This window comes from Ischnura elegans, chromosome 2, assembly GCF_921293095.1.
Source record: "Ischnura elegans chromosome 2, ioIscEleg1.1, whole genome shotgun sequence".
Taxonomy (NCBI): Eukaryota; Metazoa; Arthropoda; class Insecta; order Odonata; family Coenagrionidae; genus Ischnura; species Ischnura elegans.
The window spans coordinates 60479858-60505124 of NC_060247.1; the positions used below are offsets into that span (position 1 = coordinate 60479858).

General features: G+C 39.5%; 1 protein-coding gene and 1 non-coding gene across 2 annotated transcripts in view; both read right to left on the bottom strand.

Annotated features, from left to right (window-relative positions):
• LOC124153800 (poly [ADP-ribose] polymerase) overlaps positions 1 to 25267 on the bottom strand; it is a 73789-nt gene that overhangs the window by 15603 nt on the left and 32919 nt on the right. Inside the window, exons 14-17 of the mRNA XM_046527165.1 lie at positions 18827 to 18952; positions 12876 to 13082; positions 12543 to 12770; positions 8759 to 8878 (exon numbers count right to left, since the gene is read on the bottom strand). Coding sequence (XP_046383121.1) covers positions 8759 to 8878; positions 12543 to 12770; positions 12876 to 13082; positions 18827 to 18952 — 681 coding nt within the window. The remainder of the gene's footprint in view (positions 1 to 8758; positions 8879 to 12542; positions 12771 to 12875; positions 13083 to 18826; positions 18953 to 25267) is intronic.
• Positions 8477 to 8604, bottom strand: LOC124154782. The gene has a single exon (XR_006864033.1). It is a non-coding gene; the product is annotated as a small Cajal body-specific RNA 8 (non-coding RNA).

A 25267-nucleotide genomic window follows, 5' to 3' on the forward strand; every position in this document is an offset into this window, starting at 1 on the left:
CACGCTTCCCAAAACCCTCCTTCCCCGGCATTTCCCATTCACTCCCTCCCTAAGGTTACGGAGCTTGAGTGCGTCGTAGAAAAATACGCCCCCCAAACGTAAACTGAGCTGAAGGCCATTTCCCCATCCTTCTTTCTCCTGCCCCCTTCACCACTTGTTATGCTGACCACTTCTTTCCTCAGGCAATCCCCATCCCACTCCTATTCACCCCACCCACTGGGAACGTTCCCCGATTGTGGAGAAGGGCATGGTTCATCTTTACCTGCAACGGGGGTAAGTTATTAACCGGAGAGAGGCAGAAGAAGTATCTTCCACTATCGGGGAAATGGTGCCGTGCTTATAATTGTCTCTCTTCTTCTCTGCTGACGTTTCAATTGAAATTATTTTCTTTGCTCTTTCCACACTATATTTATTTACACTATATTTATGTAGCTATGAAGAGATTAGCGGATAGGAGAGAGAAATGGAGAGCTGCATCAAACCAATCTTAGGATTGTTGACTGATGATGATGATGATTTATTTACGTTTATGGCGCGACTATTTTTTAGTGCAAAAGCTAAGAAAATCTTTTCTCTATGTCAATGGCCATTTGCATAACTTTCAATACGGCGGAGAAAGGAACACGAAAACTAAATGAGGTGAAGGTACAAGTTTTTGCGTGTCATTTTTGAGAATTCACGAAAGTGAACCAATACTTCACATATGTTGAGAAATTATGAAACATCTCTTGTAGGAAAACAATCAATGCGGATAATTACGATTCTCTATTTATTTCTCCGATAATGGAAGATGTTTCTCCTGTCGTTTTCCGGTAGGAACCTTGCTCCTGTCGGCATAAAAGAAAAGAGAAATACTCTATGAACTTCTAATGAATAGCACTTCACACCCGGTATGAAGAATATGGTCGTAATGAAGAATAAAGTCTTTCGTAGCAACGTCTGCAAAGATGATGGAGCACAGTATCCGGACGGAGAACTCAAACAGAATTTACTTCAAATATTCGCCAGAAGATAATCATATCCTATGTAATTTATGATTGTAACTGAATCTCAATGAAAATAACTAATGGAAAAGATAGCACATTCAACTGAAAATATGGAGTAACTCGAAATATTAACTTACGAAGGTTATTTTGGAAACGGGTGGAGGCCCTCGTTTTTCTTTTTTTTCTCGTCACTGAGCGATAGAGGGCGACATAAATGGCGGTTAGGCCGGCTGCCGCTAAAATTCCGTGGGTGCTGGAAACAAATATATATCTTACGCGAACTTAATAGTTGCTATTCGCTCCAAACCACAAATTTATAACATTAAATTCTTGTAATAAACTTTGCAATTCATTATTTGATTACGTTTTCTAAACTGGTCGGGAATTTCTTAAGCGATCGTTGATGTTGAAGTATGAACGAGAAATGGGAATTTTATGGTGGTATAATTATTTAACGATCTTTCACAGCATAAATCGATAACAAAAAGCCTTTTCTATGAATAATACTGAGAATAACCACCGAAAACATTTAAATAAGACCACTAAAGGAAAAAAAGGGTGGAAGAAACAGAAGCGAACATTTATTCGTGACTTATGAAATAGGTTTGAAATTACGAAACTCGTTTTACGAAGTGCCAATTTTCCGGTCCCACTGACTTCGTAAAATCAAGAGTTTACTGTAATGAGGACTTCGTAATAACGTTGTTCGTATTAACGAGAATCTACAGAATTACATTCCAATTGTATGGCATACAGGTTTTTTTCTTTTTCGAGTTGCTGGCTAACTGGGGTATTTTAGGGTTCGTCAGTTTGTTGCTCCCACCAACATTTTAACATTTCCGTAGCCACGGCCGCTTTCAAACGAGCAGACTTTTCGCCTGCCACCGTCCACGGCACAGCACTGTTATTTCAACTCATTATTGGCGCAGAATAGGGACCTACGGAATTCCTATTCCGTGCCATTGGCTATGGATGTCTTCAAACGAGTAGAATCGCACTGTTGACAGCGCGGCCCCCATTTTAATCCAGCCCAGCAATGGGTCGTGTACGGTATGAAATACAATCAATGCTACATTGAGACCGCTTTCAAATGGAATGACTTCTCGCCAGCCGCCTTTCACGTGCAATTCAGGCGGCTTTCAGATCAGACGACTCTCTGCAACGTCATGCGCCGTGCCGTTCATGATGGCCGGCAGAAAATCGTTTCGTCTAAAAGTGGCCTTATGACTGAATCATGTACAAATACAGTAATTCTTCAACATGTGAGCAAGATACGTTCCGAGAACTTGTTCATAAGTTGATAAACCTATGCAAGGCATCGGAAAGTGCTGTTATCCTGCAGAATGCGACACTGCATAACAATTTGCGTTAGGAACAGAGTATTATGGATTATGGGCATGGCCCCAACACCTTTGGTTTAGAACTTCCCTCTTATATTAAATGTATTTATTGTTTTCCACAATGGGAACACATCTCATACCATATGAGGAAAATATGCCTCGTCGACCATTTAATCGGATATAACATCCGCATCTGTGATTAACATACCAGGCTGCTAATAATATTTAGGAATATAATAAACACTTGAAACCATAATGTAGAAAACACATTCATACCTCTTCTATTGCAGCTGAAAGCAAAAGCACTTCACTCCAAACTTCGCTACAAAATATTTATTCTCTCGTCGGTATAGGAAGTCCTGGCATTATGATTGCTTTCTCACAATACCATTCGTGCGCGACTCATGCTGCAGCCCCCACAATGTATTCGTTGCGATCTAACTTCCCAATTTTCTTCATCTACCGTCCATAGTTTGCTTCTGAAATTGGGTTAAGATGGTTGTGGTGTTTGTGTGTGCGCGTCGTCTCTTTCCTGGTTAAACCTCCTTAAGTTGGATACGTGGAATACACCCCTCACATTCTCTGTGATTGGATGGAAAAGCAAGCAAGTAGCTGCACCTCGAAACTCATGGATTCTGAATGGCCCTTCGAACAACAGCAGAAATCTGCGATATATTCCCTTTTCCTTTAATGAGACAGGACAGGTACATATTAACACCAATTCTCCTTCCTTCAAAGGTATAATCCTGCCCCTCTTCTTATGGCGATGCTGCTTCGCATTTCTTTCTCCTTTTTTAATTTCGTCAATTAAGCGCAGAGTATCTGATCCCACTTCACCTTCTTCTATCGCTAGCCACTCGTCCCAAGCTCTTTCTGGCTTTCGGCCAGTATGAGCCTCCATCGGCGTCACTCCCGTTGTCATGTTGTGGGTGTCATTCATGCCAGCTGCAGCGACAGCTAACCATTTCACCAAGTGTTATGCCTCTGGTAGTAAAATATCCTAAGTAACATTTTCAAAGTTCGGTGGCACCTTTCTACCAAATTGCCCTGTGGATGCCTTATGCTTATGCTGCTTCCTCCAGTCTATTTGCCCATACTGGACTTGTGAACTGTGAACCCTGTCGCTTAAGATCCTCTTGCATTCGCCTACTGTGGGCATGCGGTGCTTGAATATCATGTAAAGAATGTTCATTGTATTTGCTCTTCGGAGAGGGTATAACTTTATATACTTTGAAAAGGCATCCATCACTGTTAGGATGTATTGATGTCCATATTGTCCCTTGACCAGCAGGCCCACGCTGTCTAAACACACCAAGTCGTTAGTTCCTTCAGGTACTACGTTTTGCATCTCCACAAATAGACTGTTGTTAGGTGCTTTCATGAATTGACATTGTTCACACATCACCGTGATCTTCCTGATTTCATGGTGAAGCTTTGGATATGCAAACTGCTCGTCTAGCATTTGGAACAGTTTTTCGCACCGATGAGACCACACATATAATGGGTTTCCTTTATCAGAGGTGTTATCATAGATTGTGGGATGCAGAATCTACGTCAATCACCCTCAATTCTTACCAATCCCTTTGGTGAGAGTTGATATTTCAGGATGCTTTCTACCCCTCCCTCCAATTGTTCAATTATTCCATTCCATCTTGGGTCATCGTGTCGGTGACTTCCTAAATTTCTTAACCCTTCTCTCAACTCTCTTGATGGTTGATCTGCTAGGATCATTGCTATTATCATTTCCTCCGGTGGAAATTGGCCCTTTTCTTTGGTATCATAAGGATAGCGGCTAAGTATATCCGCCACTATGCTCTTCTTTCCCTCACAGAATCTAACTTCAAAATTATATTCTTGAATTAATAGAATCCAATGTGATATTGTCGTATTCAGTAGGCAGCAGTAAAATATAAATGACAGTTCTTTGTGATCGGTGATGACTATTACTTTAGATCCTGAAATGAAGCTTCAGTATTTCTTGAGGGCATGAATAATTGCTATGAGCTCCTTCAGTGTTGTGCTATATGTTAACTCTGCACCTCTCAAACTTTGGCTGGCAAAGTACACAACCCGCTCTTCCCCGTCTTCCATTGGTTGATATAAACAACTTGATATTGCGTACCCGCTCCCGTCCGTTTGTATGAAGTATTCCTTCATTGGGTCCAGGTGATGCAGCATAATGGATTAGCAAAATTCTTCCTTCGTACGCTTGAAAGCCTTCTCATGTTCTTCTTTCCACTTGCAGGCACGGTCCTTTCTCATCAGGTCGTTTAATATCGCCATCAATTCTGCATGGGCTTGGTGGAATTTTGAGCAGTAGTTAAATAAACCTAAGAATGCTTTCATTGGCTTCTTATTGCGAGGCCTTGCATATTCTTTAATAGGCGCGAACTTCTCTTCCGCTATGGTAATGCCTTTCATTGATTTCATGACCCAAGAACTGTAACTTTTTGCAGCAAAATTCTGATTTCTTGAAGTCAATCGTAATGCCCAAACCTTGTAATTTCTTCATAATGGTTTTCAAATGTTTAAAAAGCTAATTTTCAAAAAGCTCCATGAAGGATCTGGAGACAATCAGTAAGTCATCTATGAAGTTAAAACAATCTTCCACTTCGTCGCCTAGTATATGGCTGAGTGCTCTTACGAAAGCACAGCTACTGATGCTGCACCCGAACAGGACACGTTTAAACTGGTAGATTCTACCCTCGAAAGAAAATGCACAGTACTACCTTGAATCCCTATGTAGCTGGATTTGATAAAAACTCAGCGTTTAGTCAATGGAGGTCATGTATTTGGCGCCGGCACACTGCTGAAATAATTCCTCGGCTGTTCTGGAGGCAGCGTAATCTGGTTTTATTAATTTATCTACTGATCTTGAGTCCATGCAGAGCCTGATAGATCCGTCTTTCTTTATAATGCAGGCTAGTGGCGAGATATACCGGGATGTGCTTCCCTCAATTACCCCTTCCATTAGCATTTCTGGGATTACCTGGCTCGCTTGACTCAGAAAGTTCAATGGAATTCCATACCCATGTTGACAAAATTCTCCCCCCTTTATTAAAATTTTATATGCGTACCCTTTCATCAATCCAAGCTTATCGCTGAATAAATCTCTGTATTGCACGATCATTCTCATCAATTGCTCCTTGTTACTCGTGGGTATTCCATCTATTTCCATGACCGCTTCCTGGATGAGTTCTCCTAGGCTCCACTCTCACTCTCCTTTTCTATCAGCCCCTGGCCTTCATTTATGTGCATTCAGCTATGCTGCGAATCGTCTCGTAGCTCCCTGAAGGTGCAGGTAAATTTCTCTTCTCCCTCGCTTAAAGTTATAATTCTGGTCTCATATTCAATTTTCATGGATAGTTGAGCCAACGTGTCCGTTCCAATTATGCAGGGTTTGATCAATTTTGGCACAACCTTACAGGCCATACTAATATTCAAGTTGCCTATCTCGACGCTTGAACAGATCTGTTTTCTTATACGTCCACTCCTTTTCCCAATAGCTCCTGTTATCTGGATTCCATTTACTGGTAATTCCAAAGCATTCCCTGGTACATTCTCATTTTCGCGATAAAATTCTTTGCTAATGCATGTCAGCTCTATTCCAGTGTCTATGAAGCATGAAAAACTTCTGATACGAAGAGCAGGCAATTTTTTAACAGACATTCACTTACATTAAATCTTTACAAATAGCTGCAATTAAATTTTTTTTAATGTCATTTGGGTATCATCAAGTACAGTTTTTCAAGTATTCCAGTAGAGTCAAGACTGCGTATCTCATTACCAAACCACTCTAGATTCTGCTTTTCTATTCAACATTAGCTCAAGCAACTTATTATCTGTTAAAAATAAGTATCTATATATCATAAAGCCCCCTAACGACCACTCATTCATTCACTCACTCATACAAATGTTTGGAGTGAACGAGACGAGATACGACAAAAAGTCTTATGAAGACCCCTCTAAAATTGTCTGAAACCCCAGGAAAAATTATGAAAACTATAAATTTCCAATTATTTATCTGTCTATTTATATAAAATTGAGTATGGGGATTAGTTCAAAAAATGGCCACCAAATTCCAATGGCGGCACGGCAGTCATACAAACGAACAATCATAGCAACATACAGTGAAACCTCGATATAACGACACCCCACGGTGCACTAATAAACACTCGCTATAGCGAATTGTCGCTTTACCGGAGGTGGAGCAAATAATAGCCAATATACCTGTTGCGAACAGATATACAGGAACAGGAGTGGTGCTGCGACAGATAAACATCTATCCGATAAACGTAAGCATAAATCCAGACGAAAGGCGATGTTTTTTTGCATCACTAAATTTCCTTACTCAAATAACGACTAACTATTCAAACAATTTATGAGCGCCGCACTGAATAAAAATCATGCAAAGCATTGTTTCGTCATCATTATATTTATCGAACGACAGTTTACCACATACATTTGAGACTGAGCACTCCATTAACTTCATTTCTAACAGATCGCTAGCAATTACAGAGGTTAAGGAGTCTTGATGAAAGTCTTCCGGCGGTGAAACCCTCGCTATGGCGAGAGCCAACACCAAAAGCGTCTCGTAAAAACGAATTTTTTTAACACGCTTATTGTAGGGTAAATTGACGCTGCATCGGCTATCTCTCGTAATAGCGGGGGTGTCGCTATAGCCCGTACTCGCTTTAACGAGGTTCCACTGTATTTGTTTATGCAAACAAGAGGAGCTAAATTGGGAAAGAAGGTAAAGGAATTAAAAAGAAAAACTGATAAATATAAGGAAGGAAATTAAGAAAGTAATATTTGAAGTGTCTATTTCTTTGCGTCTTCTTTCCGCAAGAACAAACATCTGTTTAAATCAAAGCGCATTCAAATGAAAAGCGGAGAAGTATAAGGTAGGAAATTAGTTGTTTTTGTATATTACATCGAAAGTGTGGTGGTTATTAATTTCAAAGTTAACAAGTGCACTAAATGCTAATTTAGAAATATGATTCGTGCTATTGACTATAGTTCGTATCTTGTTGGCGATACAAGATTGTAGTAGAAAGACTTTTAAACAAGTCTTACATAACATAGGTAGGTAAAAATGATTTTATTTTTTCATTTTTTGTGATGGTGATAACTTTTTATTTTTGTTTACGTTCTTTTTTCCATTAATGTCCTTTTTAACGCACAATGTTATCCGTGAGCTGCAGGAGTGAATAGGCAGTGAATAATTCAATATGGAAGATAAGTGCCAATAAAGGTATTTCTTATTCAATTATTTGTCTTGCGAAAATCACGTTTCCTTGAGTGACTAAGTTATTCAACTGTGAAAATTATCGAAATCTTGACATTCACAATGTCTTGTACACCAAAGACTGTGATCCGTTACTCACCAGATTTATTGTGCATTGCGTTGGATATTAAAGCTGAGATATTTGTGTATCTCGATTCATTAAGACTTTAAATAGAGGTATTTCTGAAGTGAAATCATTCGCTATCACGATAAATAATATTTGAATAAATTCGTCATACTAGCCCCAATTCATCCTAAGGCGCATTTGTTTCTAGATATTGATATTCAGTCCCTACGTAATTCTCTTACGAAGAGGAACAGCTGTTACATCTTATTCGTATATCAAGAATTTGGTTGAGTTTTGTGGAAAATAATTAATAAACGTGTTTTTCATTGTAATTCGTAAAGTCGTTATGTTATGATATTACGTATGCATTGGGTGTTACAGTGGAACGTGGTCTCAATGGTTTTTGTATTTGAATTGAATAAGTTAAAGAAACTCATAGAAATTTATTTTACTTTTTTAGCCCCTCAGAAAAACGTTTCTCTTTATAAATATTTACATTCATATTGTAGCCTACGTACCATGCGCTCGTTTTACGTGAAAGTGGAAATATTGCTTATACCTAAGCTAGCCAGCTTAAAAGTAAACGATCCTTAAGTAACAAGTAGCAAACAAAAAGTGTAAGACCTCCCACAGTGAGCATAACAGGCCGCAGGCCTTTTTCGGGGGGGCCTAGGGGGGCAGAGCCCCCCCAGCAAGCAAAGCGAGTACTACTTATATACTTTAATTTGGAACTTAAAAATCAAACTTCTAAGTAGGGAAAACTTTTCGGTCATGAACTTATCAGTGTTCCATTGAAAATTGTTTGTTCACATCTGTCCATAGCTGATGTAATTCTGCAGCCATGGTTATCATAGAACATTATTACTGTAGGAGACTCAAGTGCCAGCAATCTAACTTTGAAGAGAGCTGAGTATCTGGTCTCCAAGACAAAAAAAACTAATTTATACACTAGTGTACACTTAAAGATGTAATGCAGTTCAATGCAATCCAAAACATTTAAATGTAATATGCAATCAAAAACAACTAAATAGTAAACATCAATTGATATGTGATATTTAATTGTTTGAATGATTCTCACCTGAGATAGAATACCAGCATAGTTAGTCAAACGGGAACCATGCCACAACAGCTTGCGATTGTGCAGCTTCCTAAAAGGCTTATACCTCTTTCCTTCCCCATGTCTGCTGATTTGGAACACCTGAATACAAAAAAGGCTCAATGATCAAATGGTTAATTGTTGGTACAATGATAAAATAAACTGGAGTTCACCACGTTACATTCATTGCACACTTCATAAAGACAGCCTTTAACAGTGAATACATTTGCTGCAGCTAAAAACTTGAAACACCACAGTAAAACAGAATCTGCAGAATAATAAACATAATTACATAAACAGGCATATTTTGCTCCACAATTCAGCTAAATGGCATCATCCAAACTGAATTTTCATGTTCCAACAATTTATCCATCTTCAAGAACTAACATCAATTACATTTACAATGGAAATTTATCATGTCACCACAACAAAAAATTCAAATACAGTCGGATCCGGATTTAACGTCTTCGCATTTAACGTTTTTCCGCATTTAGCGTTTATTTTTTTGGGTCCCGATTCATTCCCTATTAGGACAATGTAAAAATTATCCGTATTTAGTGTTTCCGCATTTTGCGTTTTTCCGCATTTATGGTCGTAAAAATTTGTCCCGCTCAAGATTTTTTTGCTCGATTTAACGTTTTTTCATGACGGTTCATCCAAATCTTCGAATTTATGCTCATCAACAAGAACAGTCTCATGAAATTTTACCAAGAGTCGATAGAACTTACCGGGGAACGCTTCTTCAATTGCTTTCTTCTGCGAGCGCAGCGCTGCGACCTTCAACTCGCAAGCTGGGTGACTTGTCTTCTCGTAATGTTTCGCTCCCCTTCTGATCCAAAGACAAGGCACTTTTTGTATCAGATCCGATCTAATGGAGCAAAGTCATCCTTTAATAACCTCGAACTACCTTATCCTTCACTTATACGTGACGACTGATGACACGAGTTATCCTCCGAGGGCCGCTACAATAATGTTTTCTCGTACCTAATGTTTTCAATTGATGGCTTATGCCCCTTTCAACTCTACTCCCTACGGGCAGTCCATTATTAGCCCAATACTTTTCCAGTCGGCTACTTTCTCTTTTCAAAAGAGGAGGCCCAATATCAATTGCGCAGTTCACTAGAAGATTCTTTCTGTAATCCATTCCAAGGTCAGTTTCCACGGAGGAACAGCGAAAGAGCAGAGGAAGCGTTTCCCCTGTCATGACCGTGAGTGAGAGCATTCTTTCCCTGCGGAACAACATTATTTTACATCGTAATTTAGATATCCCGGAGCCAATTTACCGACATGCGGCTGGTTGATATCGATGTCGATTCAAAAATATCTATCTGGTGCTAATTAATGTCAAAAGAGAATGACAATCGGAGTTTTGACGAAATATCACGGTCCATGACTCAAAATAAATCGCTCATGGTGGAAAAAAATCACCGCATACTCACGGTAGAATAGATGAGCGCGGAAAAATACGAAAATCCGGCAGGTATCCCTTGGTGGTTGACTTCGACATCATAACTCTGACGAAATTGCCAAACTCCAGAGGCACTGACAATTTTTCTGATGAAATCCAGTTTTGTTGAAGATTAAACCTTTTCACTTAACTTAAAGTTTAGCTAATCGTTATTCAAGGTCCAACCAAATTTCATTAAAAGCTGCCGAGAAACAAGGTGAGTCGGAGTCAAGGTGATCAGCGCCCTGCGTAAACAACTTCTCCTGGTTCCATTCGACCTGCATGAGGCCGCGGATATATGACAACGAATCTGGTGCCATCATCGAGTTGAATCACCATCATTGAAATAAGATTCTCCTTTTTTGGATTACCTCGAAATCCAAAATGTGCGCACGGGAGGCTTTTTAAAGGCTCATAAATCCCTCGTTTTGCCGAGGCAACAGAAAACGTTAAGTTGGTATAATTCCAGAAAATCTCCCTTTAGGTATTCGGTAGTTTAGATTTCGGGATTAGCGATCTTCTGCTGTCCCTTTATTTCACTCATCTTTATAGATGCAATGACGATTTTTCGAGTACCTACTTACACCTTTTCTTATTATATTAGAAATGCTATAGTCACCTACATGTCACTTTTACAGAAAAAAATTTAAAATTTCATCGAGACCACTGAAATGTACGTAAAAATGGAATCACTAATTTCCATAATAATATTCCGTGTGGGAATGCTTTTCAGTTTATGCATATTAAAATTTTCTTAAAATATTTCTTTAAAACAATAGGGTGGTTTCCTATTATTTTTTATTGCATAAATCGAAAGATTATAACACCTGGAGTACGTATTTCACGCATTTAGATTTTTAAATGACGATATCTATATTTCGCGATTAAATGAAAAGTGAAAATTTTCAAGTGCGCGAAAACGCGACGTGTAAGTACGAATGCCGGGAAATCTCTCCGTGAGACTTATTTCTGGTTCCCGCTGCCCCCCTGTGAGGTGACCTTGAGGCGAGTTGAGCGCTGATACGACGCAGGCTGCTAGCGGGTAGCTGAGTACCCTGCTGGCTGGTAGCGCTTGGCTTAAATAAGGATTACTAATACCTTATCAAATGAAGAAAACTTTCCGACCTTAGCCAGTTTTAATAAGTGATTATTAAGACATGTTTCCCTGAGCTCTACGCCTCATGCATGCATTCGTAACCTCAGACGATGTATAACTCCTTCTTCTCGTATAGAAACTAAGTCCCTGTGACGTCACGTGGAGTGGCATCGCATGGGCGCCAATCTGGCCCTTTTCAAATGAGGATAAAAATGGACCATTGCCATTCGTCTGAACAGCTATTTCTAAAACGAAATAATTTGTATATTTTGAATACACTAATGGTGGGTAACGAATCGCAATCAATGCTTTTCGTTTTCTTTGATGAAGGAAACTACCCTATTGTCATCCTCTCATTACTTATTTTTACTACCCGTTTTTTTAGCTGATTCCTGAAATGTATTATCCAACCTTCATAGGGCTGAAAACACTTAATCAACGAATTTTTTGCAGCATGCAGCACCTTTTAGTTACGTAAAATAATACTTTTTATTCATAAAAAGCCATTTCAATCATTACAGACCCTAAAACCTGAAAAAAATGGCAGGTCCTCATTTAGTGTTTTTCCGCATTTAGTGTTTTAAAGTTTGTCCCCCCTGAAAAACCTTAAATCAGGATTCTACTGTAATCATCAGGTATATTAACAAAAGACTGACTAGAAAAATTGAAGAATAATCTTTGGAGCTCATTCATGACCTAACAATACCATCTGAGATATGGGCCAATTAAAATTCAGCATATGAGAACAAATGTGCAATTAAACCCAAACAAACAATGCTCATTCAACTGCCACAAAATCTTATAGGCATTTTTACCACATTAAAATGAATATTAGGCACAACATAAAATTGCACAAGATGTGCAAATAATGTGTGGGAATCCGAGTGCATTATTTAAAAATGAAACTGCTATGAGCTAAATTCCCAACAGCAGAACAACTTTTATCCAGGAAAAATGTTGCAAAATGATGTGCACAGCCAAAATTTAGCAATTTTGAAGACAAGACTAAGGTCACCATCTAAGAACAGTGGTAGAAAGTGCGGAGAGAGTGGAGAGTAATACAGAAATTTGAAGAGGAGCAGGAAAGGGAGAACTGATCAGTATGTAAGTAGACTTGTCAAGGTAAGGAAACAAGAAAATTTGAGGATCTGGCAGTTGAATATAGTGTTAAGCTTTTAACTGGCATTAATTTAAATAAAAAATAGGAATGGATAAATTCTTACCTCAATAACATCCAAATCATATTGGCCGTGCGTCTCTGCATGAGTATTCTTCACATATTTCTGCAATATTCCAAACATTTCTGACTCTTTATCCACAACTTCTATGTCTGTCTTCAGTTTCTCATAATGATGCTCAACAGGATGTTTAGAGCTATCTCCATCATATGATTTCATCAAATTATACGCAATTTCAATTTCCATCAAACTTTCCAACATTTCTATTTTACTCTGAAATAAGCACAGCAAAATTATTTTTCATAGACAAATAAAAACATCAACTCCAAAAAGATTGTTCAGTTGCAAAGATAAATCATCACGTTCTCAAATTCTAACCTTGATTAGCTCTTCCGAGTTCAAAAGAGGTGGGTTTTCCATTCCAAAGTCATGTGGTATCAATGTATAAAATCGATTGCTAGCATCCATGAAGTTCCCAGCTTTTCCTTTGGTGGTGATTATTTCTTGGAGGTCTGTCAAGATAGTGTAAGCCTGCTGAATTTGCCTCTGACTTAGTTTTCCTAAAGGCATCTTCACCAAGTCCAACTGCAAGACAATTTAAAATTTTACAAAATTAGCATTACATGAAAACTTTTTAAAATAAAATAGGGAACAAATTTGAGATGCTAATTAAAAAGGTCTGAATATGACACCATTTGAAAAAGATGAAGCATGAGGTATCACATAAAATTGAACAACTGGATTCTTCATCACCCATGCCAAGCATTTATTATTGTAAGGCAAGCTCTTGGAAAAACCAAGCACTTACATAAGTAAACTCATCATATTTAAATATTAAACTACTTTAAATAAACATGTAATTAGATGAGAGTAAATGTTAACTGAAGACAAGCATAGTTACCTTTCTTAAAATACAGATCTAAAAAAAATTAGGACAATATGTTTTTGGAATTAAGTGAGGAGATTGGTAAGTAGTTTTAAAGATAAGGATTCAAGATCACAATTCAGACTTAATATTAAAGAAAAGAATTTGAGATTAGGTGAACTTTTGGATTCCACCCACTACTTACAGCAAAATTAAAAGAAAGAATCAGAAATAATAACATTTCTACCCTAATATCTAGCATATTGAGGAAAAAAATCATAGGTTAATGAAATGATTTGACCTTACAAGGGGAATACACGACCTTCGCATCGTCGATCGAGCTCAAATTTTGCGATTCGGTAGTTTATGGGTACAAATGTAATATGCCGAAGCGAGACGACGCACTTCTCGTAAAATTCCGAGAAAAAGGCAATTAAAAATCGTAAAAAATGAAGGTACGCTATATAAACTGTTTTAAACATCTATGTTAAACAAGTGGGCGACAGCCCAGTGGATACGGTGTCCGACTGTGGAGGTGAAATTACCGAGATCGATGCTCGCTCAGGGAACTTTTTTCGTGTTAATTTTTAAGAATTTTATTGTTTAAATTTTTAAAGTTCGTTTTCTTATCTTCGTTACTACTATGGAACATATTTTTAAAAGAGTTTTTTTAAATATTTAAATCAGGAATGGATCAGCTTGGGATTAGGAACTGAGGATGAAGGGTGGATAGAAACCCGGCGTCGGCATTAGCCTGCTCTTAACGAAAGGCGCCAAGGGGACCACGGCTTAACGTCCCATCCGACGGACGGTGTACTGCACAACTAGTGTAATCCACATTACACGCAGGGATTGAATTTAGGAATGCCCCTTAATTCTTTACCGAGATTTGGTTGTGGAAGGCCAGTACACTGCCTCACCACTCCAGTTAATCCTTTATTTGCAAATTTCAGGATGGAACTCATCATAAAGACATGCGAAGCAAAGTGATTTGCGGCACCACGAACAAGCAGAAAAGGCGTTTTTTCCACAACTGCAACGACTGTCCATAATTTTTGAAGGAAAACACACGTCATTTACATTTACGAAAAATTGTCTCGTGCCAGCGAGCTTCAAGGCAAACCATGCATGTTCAATAATTTTCCCGGAAACATACAATGTTATGTGGGTACTTGATTAACCTGTAATAGAAGCTCCGAATATTTGGGGAAAGTGTTGCAAATTTGTTCCCTTTTTCACAGCCGACGGGCATGAGCGGAAAGGGGTGATGTATGTGTATTTATGACCGGAACAACACTTGAGGAAACTCTGCAAAGTGCAGAGACTTTCAGGACGCAGATGAGATCCCTAATCCCCCGTTTCGATGCTGACCTGGTTATTAATACTGACCAAACGGGCTGCCGGTATCAGTCTTCATTTGATAGGTCTCTCGACCTGAAGGGAGTTAAAACGGTTCTGGTGAAGAAAAAAAGCTTGAATTATTTAACTCACTCGTACACAGACCAGTATGGCATGACTCTGTCAGGAAAGCTATTACCCAAGGTGTTTTTGTGCCTTCAAGAACCTGGTGGAAAATTTGGACCAATAGTGAAAAGAAATGTCGATCATTTGACCGAAAGATTTAAAAATGTGTTTGTAACGTGCTCAAAATCGGGAAAACTGACGACAAATATTTATGAGACCTTTTTAGAAAATGTGATGAAACCACATGTCAACGGAGAGAAGTTTCTACTTTTAATAGATTCGAGGGGAGGGCAGACGAACCCCGCAATTTATGATGACATTTTTGCGGATGACAAGGGAGAGGCATCGTGCACTCTGAAAGTGATACCTCCAAAATGTACCCCATTATGCCAGCCATGCGACGTGTATTTTTTCAGGCAGGTGAAAATATTTATAAAACATTTACAGAATTCCTCGATTCTATTGGAGGAAAATCGGGATATTGCGTCAAGAGAAGACCCAATAAAAATACATGCGTTAATTCATAACCAATTAAGTGCTCCGATTTTCCAAAACATGTTAAAATATGCATGGTTTGCTTCGAAGCTCGCTGGCACGAGACAATTTTTCGTAAATGTAAATGACGTGTGTTTTCCTTCAAAAATTATGGACAGTCGTTGCAGTTGTGGAAAAAACGCCTTTTCTGCTTGTTCGTGGTGCCGCAAATCACTTTGCTTCGCATGTCTTTATGATGAGTTCCATCCTGAAATTTGCAAATAAAGGATTAACTGGAGTGGTGAGGCAGTGTACTGCACGCATATTCTGGAACCCGCTAACGATTCGTACTTTCTACTAATGGACACGTTAACTGCGCTTTAAGGCACTCACTTTACAGGCATATTCCAAAACTCACTAACGTGAGGAAAGCCGTTACCGATACCGTTATTGGCGCTTTAAGCGAAAAATTGCATTCTGGAACTGGCATTAGCAAATAGTCTTAAAGCAGGGAACTTTAAGGGGCTAGTTATCATATAGCGCATATTTTCCTCGCTTCAAGTGCAATATTACGCGTTATTGGAGCTAATTATCACCAAAAAAACTGATTACAGGTACGTGGAACTTTAGAATTTACTCTGTATATATACTGTGACTTGCATGTTATCTCTTAAGGCCTATAAACCAATGGGGAACATGCACGCTTTTTATAAGTACTAGAATAAGAAGATTCCTACCTCAAATGTGTTCGCCGAAATTTTCGCGGATGAATTATGTTTTTAGCTGAGTTTTGAGTCTATAAAAAATAATCTTAATCAACTGCTTGAAAACACGTGACGGAGCGTGGGCGCGTTATATCACGGCACGGTATCCACTGATGACAGACTGAGGAAGTGGATAGAAAAACTGTCAATGTAGGGGCTCAAACGCAAATTTGGCGAATATAATTGCTGTTTTAGCGTCAAACTTCGGATTGTGATTATATTGGGTTGCCAAGGCATTGCTGAAATAAATAAAGGAGATTGTTTTGGGAGATTTGGAAAGATTACATTGATATAAGTTGATTGCAGATTGTGATCTACGTTACACACCTACATCATTTGCTGAATGCAGTAAGTGTATTATAGCATGATATTCAATAGAAAAACGAGTGAAAACCTTATAAATCGTGTATATCGTGTATTCTACAAAAACATAAAAAGTGCCCCGTCGTCTAGTACCTCTGTTTACTCGCTGGAGAATTGCTTGTGTTCCAAAGAACAAAAATAAGAGGAATAAGTGGTCGATGATCCACAGAATGGAGTTAAATACATTATCTATATTGTCAATGGGATATTCTCAACGTAAGTGCACTTTTAAATAAGGGTTACCGTAGGGTTTTATCGAGTCGCCAGTTTTTCTCGGATGACCACCAAATTTTGGATGAATCACTTATTTCATTTTGTAAACAACCCTATAAATATACCTATTATTCTGTCTATTATAGGATCAAATTATACGGAAAGTGGCTGATTACGAGAACAAATACTGATTATGAATAAACCACGCGGAAAAATAAGGAATGTAACGGGTGGCCGACCTCTCGTCGCAAGGAGCCCCTAACAAGGAACATTCACGGAGTGTCTTTCGCCGATATCGTTCAAATTTGGTAGGGTAGTAGTGTTCCATAATAAAAGCACATTTTCAAAATTTCTCGTTCCCATAAGCCTTGTAACATAATAAACAGGATATAATAAAGGCAGTTGAGTCTTAGACCTGAAAGCGAGTGTGTCGTGATTTCTCTCCATCCTTCCCCTGTGAATCGGCGCACGCTACAGGAATACACGAGAAATATGAGGCTTTTGGCAGGGTAAATTCAATATTTATTACTGCGATGCCCAAAGCGTTCGCTGCATGTCAAAGCAGAACCTAAAATTTCGACTCGTTTTTGCTGTCGTTCTCGGTTCAAAAACAGGAACTCGAGTAAATACAGCGTAAATAGTATTTGAAACTTATTTCTTTGTATATCAAATGCTTTTTTATTTCTTTTTAACGATCATTTGGATCTCAATCTTGGACGATTCTCGCGCTTCATGCATTCGGCGCCTTTCCATCTAATCCTTCCATTTACCCATCCCCTTTTCTTCTGTTTCATCCTTTCGCTACCCATATCCAGTGAAAAATCCAAGACAAGCAAGACGTCAAAATCAAAATAACTATCGAAGCCATACGTAAACAAAGAAGTCGCCAATACATGCCAGATAAACTAAATAATTTGTCACCTATTTCTTCCGTATCTGTAAAAGTAATTGAAAATGTTACCTTCCATCACATAATATAAGTTATTTCACCTTAGGTAAATAATTTCATGGTCTAGTTATCATTATTCATAATAATAAAATATATTAAAGATGGACACACGCACGTCTCACATTCCAGAATATTTAAATCGATATTTTAATTTAAGATAAAGTTAGTACGCACAAGTAATAGTTTTCAAAATAAAAGTATGATAACTATAACAACAGTTACATTAGCGCCTTTTTAGAGCTTATTTTTTCTGGATCTTGCGTATTTCACCCTTCACTTGTTTTCTTCTTATGTTCCTATTGGTCGCAACGATCTACGCCACCAACATCAGTGACGTCTATGGCTAGGCCATTAGAGAGACGGATTCACGGACTTTCACTTAACCGCCCGGTCACCAGAATACGATGGCAAAGTGACTGCCGTTAGCTGTAAACCCTTCGCGCTTTAAGTAGCTCGCGTCCACCCGAGTTCTGGAATAAGGGTGCTGGCCTTCCACAACCAAATCTCGGTAAAGAATTAAGGGGCATTCCTAAATTCAATCCCTGCGTGTAATGTGGATTACACTAGTTGTGCAGTACACCGTCCGTCGGATGGGACGTTAAGCCGTGGTCCCCTTGGCGCCTTTCGTTAAGAGCAGGCTAATGCCGACGCCGGGTTTCTATCCACCCTTCATCCTCAGTTCCTAATCCCAAGCTGATCCATTCCTGATTTAAATATTTAAAAAAACTCTTTTAAAAATATGTTCCATAGTAGTAACGAAGATAAGAAAACGAACTTTAAAAATTTAAACAATAAAATTCTTAAAAATTAACACAAAAAAAGTTCCCTGAGCGAGCATCGATCTCGGTACCTTCTCCTCCACAGTCGGACACCGTATCCACTGGGCTGTCGCCCACTTGTTTAACATAGACGTTCAAAACAGTTTATATAGCGTACCTTCATTTTTTACGATTTTTAATTGCTTTTTTCTCGGAATTTTACGAGAAGTGCGTCGTCTCGCTTCGGCATATTACATTTGTACCCATAAACTACCGAATCGCAACATTTGAGCTCGATCGGCGATGCGAAGGTCGTGTATTCCCCTTGTTAGTTAAGAACAGGGAGAGGGGGCAAGTTTATTTCAAGTGTGTGACGCTCCTCATTATATTGTAACAGGATATCGAAATTAGCAAACATTTAACCAATTCATACCTATTGAAAAAGATCCCTCTTTCCTGAACAGTCTCTATCAACTCACCTCAAATTCCTTCATTGTTCTCTTCATGTTATCAACATCAAAGATCAGAGTGATTAAGTTCTGCACAGGCTGAGGAAGTTTACACTCCAGGGATGAAGATACCTGTAGTTTTCCTGGTTCATTTTCCTGCAATTTAAACCGGAGAAGTAAAAAATTAATACAAATCCTTCAGTAGAAGTCTTACTCTCCTAGGCTGCCAAAGTACAGCATGGATGTATGACGATGGCAGTCCTTATAAACAATGGGCACCCTCACTTCAAACCTCAACTGAAGCAGCTAGATGTGCTCACTATGGAGCTTCAACCTGACATGGAGGTTATGAAAGGTATGTAGGAAGTAACTAAGTTGACCCATTTCCAATCCATCGGAATATTAGCTTATGATGAGTTTGAACCTGACATACTTCTGCATTCCCTTTCCAGAGTCTATTAGCACATCATACGCTCCTTTATTTATATAATGCATCTGCTTGGGCTACAACCTTGTCGCGGTGGAAAGGCTTGCGCGCTCCTATGACCCCTAGAGCTGCACTGGCGGGATTAATTCTAAATTATTCCCGGTAGGGCCACCCATGCCAGATAGGTCGAAGGGTAGGAGCCAGACGAAAGGTAGTCCACGTGATGGTGTCACGTGAAAAACTGTTGGAATGGAAGTGGGAAACCCTACCAACTATCTCTTCCCTGAACACATGGAGTACAACCAAATGAGCCTCGGAATCTCATCGCCCGGGACCCGTCCGCAAAGGGCGGGTGTCGGGCACGGCAGCGAGGTCGGCAAGGTCCTCGGGGTCGTCAACATGCGAAATCCTTGCAGAGACTTATCATCATCATCATCGACAGCAGCGATGAAGAAGGAAGAAAAGAAGACCAAGAAGATGGAGAAGAAGAAGTCGGCTTTAAATGTAGGGACGTGGAATGTGAGGACTATGATGAGGGCGGGGAAATTAGAAAATATCAAAAGGGAAATGGATAAAGGGAGGATAGACGTCTTAGGATTATGCGAGGTGAGGTGGAGGGATGGGGGGGACTATTGGAGTGATGGGTATAGGGTTATATATAGTGGAGGGGAAGAAAGCCAGCGAGGGGTAGCTTTAGTATTAAACGGGAAGATGGGTAAGCGTGTGGTAGGTATAGACCAGGTAAGCGATAGGATTCTGGTGGTAGAAATTGAGGCGCGGCCCACCAACCTTGTGGTGGTCCAGGTTTACATGCCCACTAGCAATCATAGGGAGGAAGAAGTAGACGAGGTGTATGAACAGCTCGAGGAAATAATTAGAGACACACCGGGTACGAAAAATCTGGTAGTGATGGGGGACTGGAACGCCTCAGTCGGGGAAGGGAGGGATGGAAACGAAATAGGAGATTTTGGTCTAGGAATACAGAACGACAGGGGAGAGAGAGCAGCAGAATTTTGTAGGAGAAACAAATTATTCATCACAAACACGTGGTTCAATCATCATAAAGGGCGAAGGTACACGTGGAAAAGTCCAGGGGATGCGGGGAGATATCAAATAGACTACATTATGGTAAGACAGAGGTTTAGGAACAGTGTGAAAAACTCGCGCAGCTTACCTGCAGCGGATGCGGATTCGGACCACAATCTAGTGCTCATGAAATGCAACGTAAGATTCAAAAGACTTATGAAAGTTAGGAAGGCGAAGAAATGGAACGTAGAAGCCCTGAAGGGGAGTATGAGGAGAGAATATCAGGAGCTAGTGGACATTAGTGTACGGGAGATTGAAAGTACCAAGACGGTAGAGGAAAGATGGGATAATATAAAAACGGGAATAGTCAAAGCGGCGGAGAAGTCAATTGGTTACGTTGACAGTAGAAGGATAAAGAAGCCGTGGATAACGGAGGCAATGGTAAATGAAATGGAGGAGAGGAGAAAGTGGAAGAACGTGGACACAGAACAGGGCAAAAGAATGTATAGGGAATTGAATAATCGATTACGACGTGAAACTAAGAGGGCAAGGGAGGCTTGGTGGAAAAGACAGTGCGAGGAAATGGAAAAGTTCCAGAAGAATGGAGAAGTAGGCGCGTTGTACGCCAAAGTTAAGTCGCTATCGGGCAGCAAAAGAGGACAAGCCATGTCTAAAATTAAGGCTAAAGATGGGAGGATGCTAACCGAGCGAGAAGAGGTACAGGGTAGGTGGAAGGAATACGTGGAGGACCTGTATGACGGAACGAACAGACCAGAGAGATTGACTCTAGAGGAGGAAAGTGCAGTGGAGGAGGATAATCTTGGGCCGGAGATATTAGATTCAGAAATAGAGAGAGCACTCCGTGATATGAAGGCTAGGAAAGCAGTAGGCGTGGACAACATCCCGTGTGAGCTTCTGAAGAATCTAGGGAAGGAAGGTAAGAAAAGGTTTTTCGAACTAGTGCGCAAGATCTATGAGGAGGGATGTTGGCCGGAGGATTTCGTGAAGACGGTTTTAATTCCGCTTCCGAAAAAGAAGAAAGCTGTGGAATGCGGAGATTATAGGACTATCAGCCTAATATCCCATGCGGCTAAAGTAGTGCTGAGGATATTGAACAGACGAATGGAGGCGAGGGCAAACGAGTATTTGGGCGAAGATCAGTTTGGTTTCAGAAAAGGGAAGTCAACTCGTGATGCAATAGCAATAATGAGGGCCCTCGTGGAGAGGAACCTAGAATATGAGCAGGACGTATATGTGTGTTTCGTGGATTTTGAAAAAGCGTTTGATAGGGTGAACTGGGTAAAGTTAATGGATATTCTCAAGAGAATAGGTGTAGACTGGAGGGATAGACGACTGATTTGTAATCTGTATATGGCCCAGACTGCGCAAGTGAGGATAGAGAACGGAGAATCTGGGTGGGCAAGCATTGGCCGAGGTGTGAGGCAAGGCTGTCCTCTATCGCCACTGCTCTTTAACGTGTATGCTGAAGAGATGGTAAGGGAAGCGTGGGATGAGTTAGAAGCTGGGATAAAAGTGGGAGGAATGATGTTCAAATCAGTGAGATTCGCGGATGACCAGGCGTTGATCAGTCAGTCAGCAAGGGGGCTTCAGGCCCTAGTGGATGCGTTATACGAACGTTGCGAGGAGTTTGGGATGAGGATTAATCACAAGAAAACTAAGGTAATGCGGTTTTGTAAAGCATCACGAGCGAGGAATGTGAGACTCAAGATAAAGGTGGGTGGTGAAAAACTTGAGCAGGTTGAGCAATTCAACTATTTAGGCAGTACGTTAGAGGAAAACGGATACAGTAGTAAGGACATCAGGAAGAGAATAGCATTAGCGAAGGAGGCTTTCATGAGCAGGAAGGAGCTTCTGAGAGGATCGTTGTGTAAAAGTTTAAAGAAAAGGTTAGTGAAGAGTTTGGTTTGGAGTGTAGCTCTCTACGGTGCGGAAACGTGGACTCTGAGGAAAGAAGACGAGAGAAGATTGGAGGCGTTCGAGATGTGGGTATGGAGAAGAATGGAGAGGGTGAAATGGACGGAGAGGAAAAGGAACGACGAAGTGCTGGATATGGTTGGCGAGGAGAGAAAGCTTTTAGATGAGATACGCAGGAGACAGAAGGTTTGGATGGAGTTAGTGCTTAGCGGTGAGGGGATGTTGAAAATGGTGTTGGAGGGTAGAATGTTGGGGAAACGAGGGAGGGGAAGGAAAAGAATACGATTTTTAGATAGATTGAAAGAGAGTAGGCCTTACAGTGAATTAAAGAAGGCAGTGCTGGAAGGAAAGGGAGGCTCCCAGATCACCTCTTTAGTACTCCATGGAAACCTACCTTAATCGGTAGAATACTATAATAATAATAATCTGAAGAATACTCTAAAGTACTAAGAACCGTTATGATGACGATGTGAACCAAAATACAAAGCAAGGCCCATTTCAAGACATTAAGTTTGCCAATTTTCCTACACCACTCGTAGGTATGCAATAAAGAAAAGCCTATCAAGACAAATAATTTATGATTTCATGCAAAAATATTTATACTTAAATATTATGTCAATAATATAAATAACAAAGTGATCCATACCATCAGATCATTACAATAAATGTTAATAGTAAGCAGCCATAAAAGGGAAGAAAATCCATGGCATCAGTGCCAGGAATCTACAGACTCTTTCGAAATAGGCAAAAAAAGACGCCTAAATTTTTTTATACCATTTAAAAATTGCACTGCTGCAGCACAGTGAATCCATTTGAGGCTTACGACATTTATTTGATCAATTACTGCATTTCTTCGAATACAGTCCCCCCCATAATTTTGAGGACTCAGTTTTGGGAAAAATATTTAAGAAATATGCTTGAATATAGCCCACCCTTTATAATTACCACGTGCATTTTTGGAGAAAAAGGGGGGACTATATTCAGACAAATACGGTATTATTCCACTCATTGATTACATCTTAAAAGATTAAGAATGCATGAAATTACCATTCACCCACACAAGAGTTAGGTCCAAAATTAGCTGAATCCATTTGTGAACTTCACAGATTTACTGGAGATTTATTAATTATTAAAAATCAAAAATTATCAAAAGAGTTATCAAAAATTGGAATATAACAAATAGGGTTCCCTGCTAATTAGGTACAGTAGAATCCTGATTTAAGGTTTTTCAGGGGGGACAAAATTTAAAACACTAAATGCGGAAAAACACTAAATGAGGACCTGCCATTTTTTCAGGTTTTAGTGTCTGTAATGATTAGATTGGCTTTTTATGAATAAAAATTATTATTTATAAGTAACTAAAAGGTGCTGAATGCAGCAAAAAATTCTTTAATGAAATGTTCTCTGCCCTATGAAGGTTGGATAATACTTTTCAGGAATCAGCTAAAAAAATGGGTAGTAAAAATAAGTAATGAGAGGATGACAATTGTTTTAATGAAATATTTTAAGAAAATACTAATAAACATCAACTTAAAAGCATTCCCACACAGATTATTATTATGGACATTAGTGATTCCATTTTTATGCATATTTCAGTGGTTTCAATGAAATTTAGAATTTTTTCTGTAAAAGTGACATGTAGGTGACTATAGCATTTCTAATATAATAAGAAAAGGTGTAAGTAGGAACTCGAAAAATCATGAGGAAAGAGTGAAATAAAGGGGCAGCAGAAGATCGCTAATCCCAAATTCTCAACTACCGAATATCTAGTAAAAGGGAGGTTTTCTGGAATTTTGCCAACTTAACGTTTTCTGTTGCCTCGGCGAAACAAGGGATTTATGAGCCTTTAAAAAGCCTCCTATGCGCACATTTTGGATTTCGAGGTCATCCAAAAAAGTAGAATCTTATTTTAGTATGCGTACAAGTCGACGGTGATTCAACTCGATGATAACACCAGATTCGTTGTCATATATCCACGGCCTCATGCAGGTCGAATGGAGCCGGGAGAAGTTGCTTACGCGGTGCGCTGATCACTTGACTCCGACTCGCCTTGTTTCTTGGCAGCTTTTAATAAAATTTGGTTGGACCTTGAATAACGATTAGCTTAACTCTAAGTGAAAAGGTTTAATCTTCAAAAGAACTGGATTTCATCCGAAAAATTGTCAGTGCCTCTGGAGTTTGGCAATTTCCTCAGGGTTATGATGTCGAAGTCAACCACCAAGGGATACCTGCCGGATTTTCGTACTTTTTCCGCGCTCATCTATTCTACCGTGAGTATGCGGTGATTTTTTTCCAGCATGAGCGATTTATTTAGAGTCATGGACCGTGATAGTTCGTCAAAACTCAGATTGTCATTCTCTTTGGACATTAATTAGCACCAGATAAATATTATTGAATCGATAGCGATATCAACCAGCCGCATGTCGATAAATTGGCTCCCGGATATCTAAATTACGATGTAAAATAATGTTGTTCCGTAGGGAAAGAATGCTCTCACTCCAGTCATGACAGGGGAAACACTTCCTCTGTTCTTTCGCTGTTCCTCCGTGGAAACTGACCTTGGAATAAATTATAGAAAGAATCTTCTAGTGAACTGCGCAATTGATATTGGGCCTTCTCTTTTGAACAGAGAAAGTAGCCGACAGAAAAAATATTGGGCTAATAATCGACTGCCCGTAGGGAGTAGAGTTAAAAGGGGAATAAGCCATCAATTGAAAACATAATGAGAAAACCATTATTGTAGCGGCCCTTGGAGGATAACTCGTGTCATCAGTCATCACGTATCATCGAAGTCAATTTTAAGAAGTGAAGGATAAGGTAGTTCGAGGTTATTAAGGGATGACTTTGCTCCATTAGATCAGATCTGATACAAAAAGTGCCTGGTGTTTGGATCAGAAGGGGAGCAAAACGTTACGAGAAGACAAATCACCCAACTTGCGAGTTGAAGGTCGCAGCACTGCGCTCGCGGAAGAAAGCAGTTGAAGAAGCGTTCCCCGGTAGATTCTATCGACTCTTGGTAAACTTTCATGAGACTTCTTGTTGATGAGCATAAATTCGAAGATTTGGATGAACCGTCATGAAAA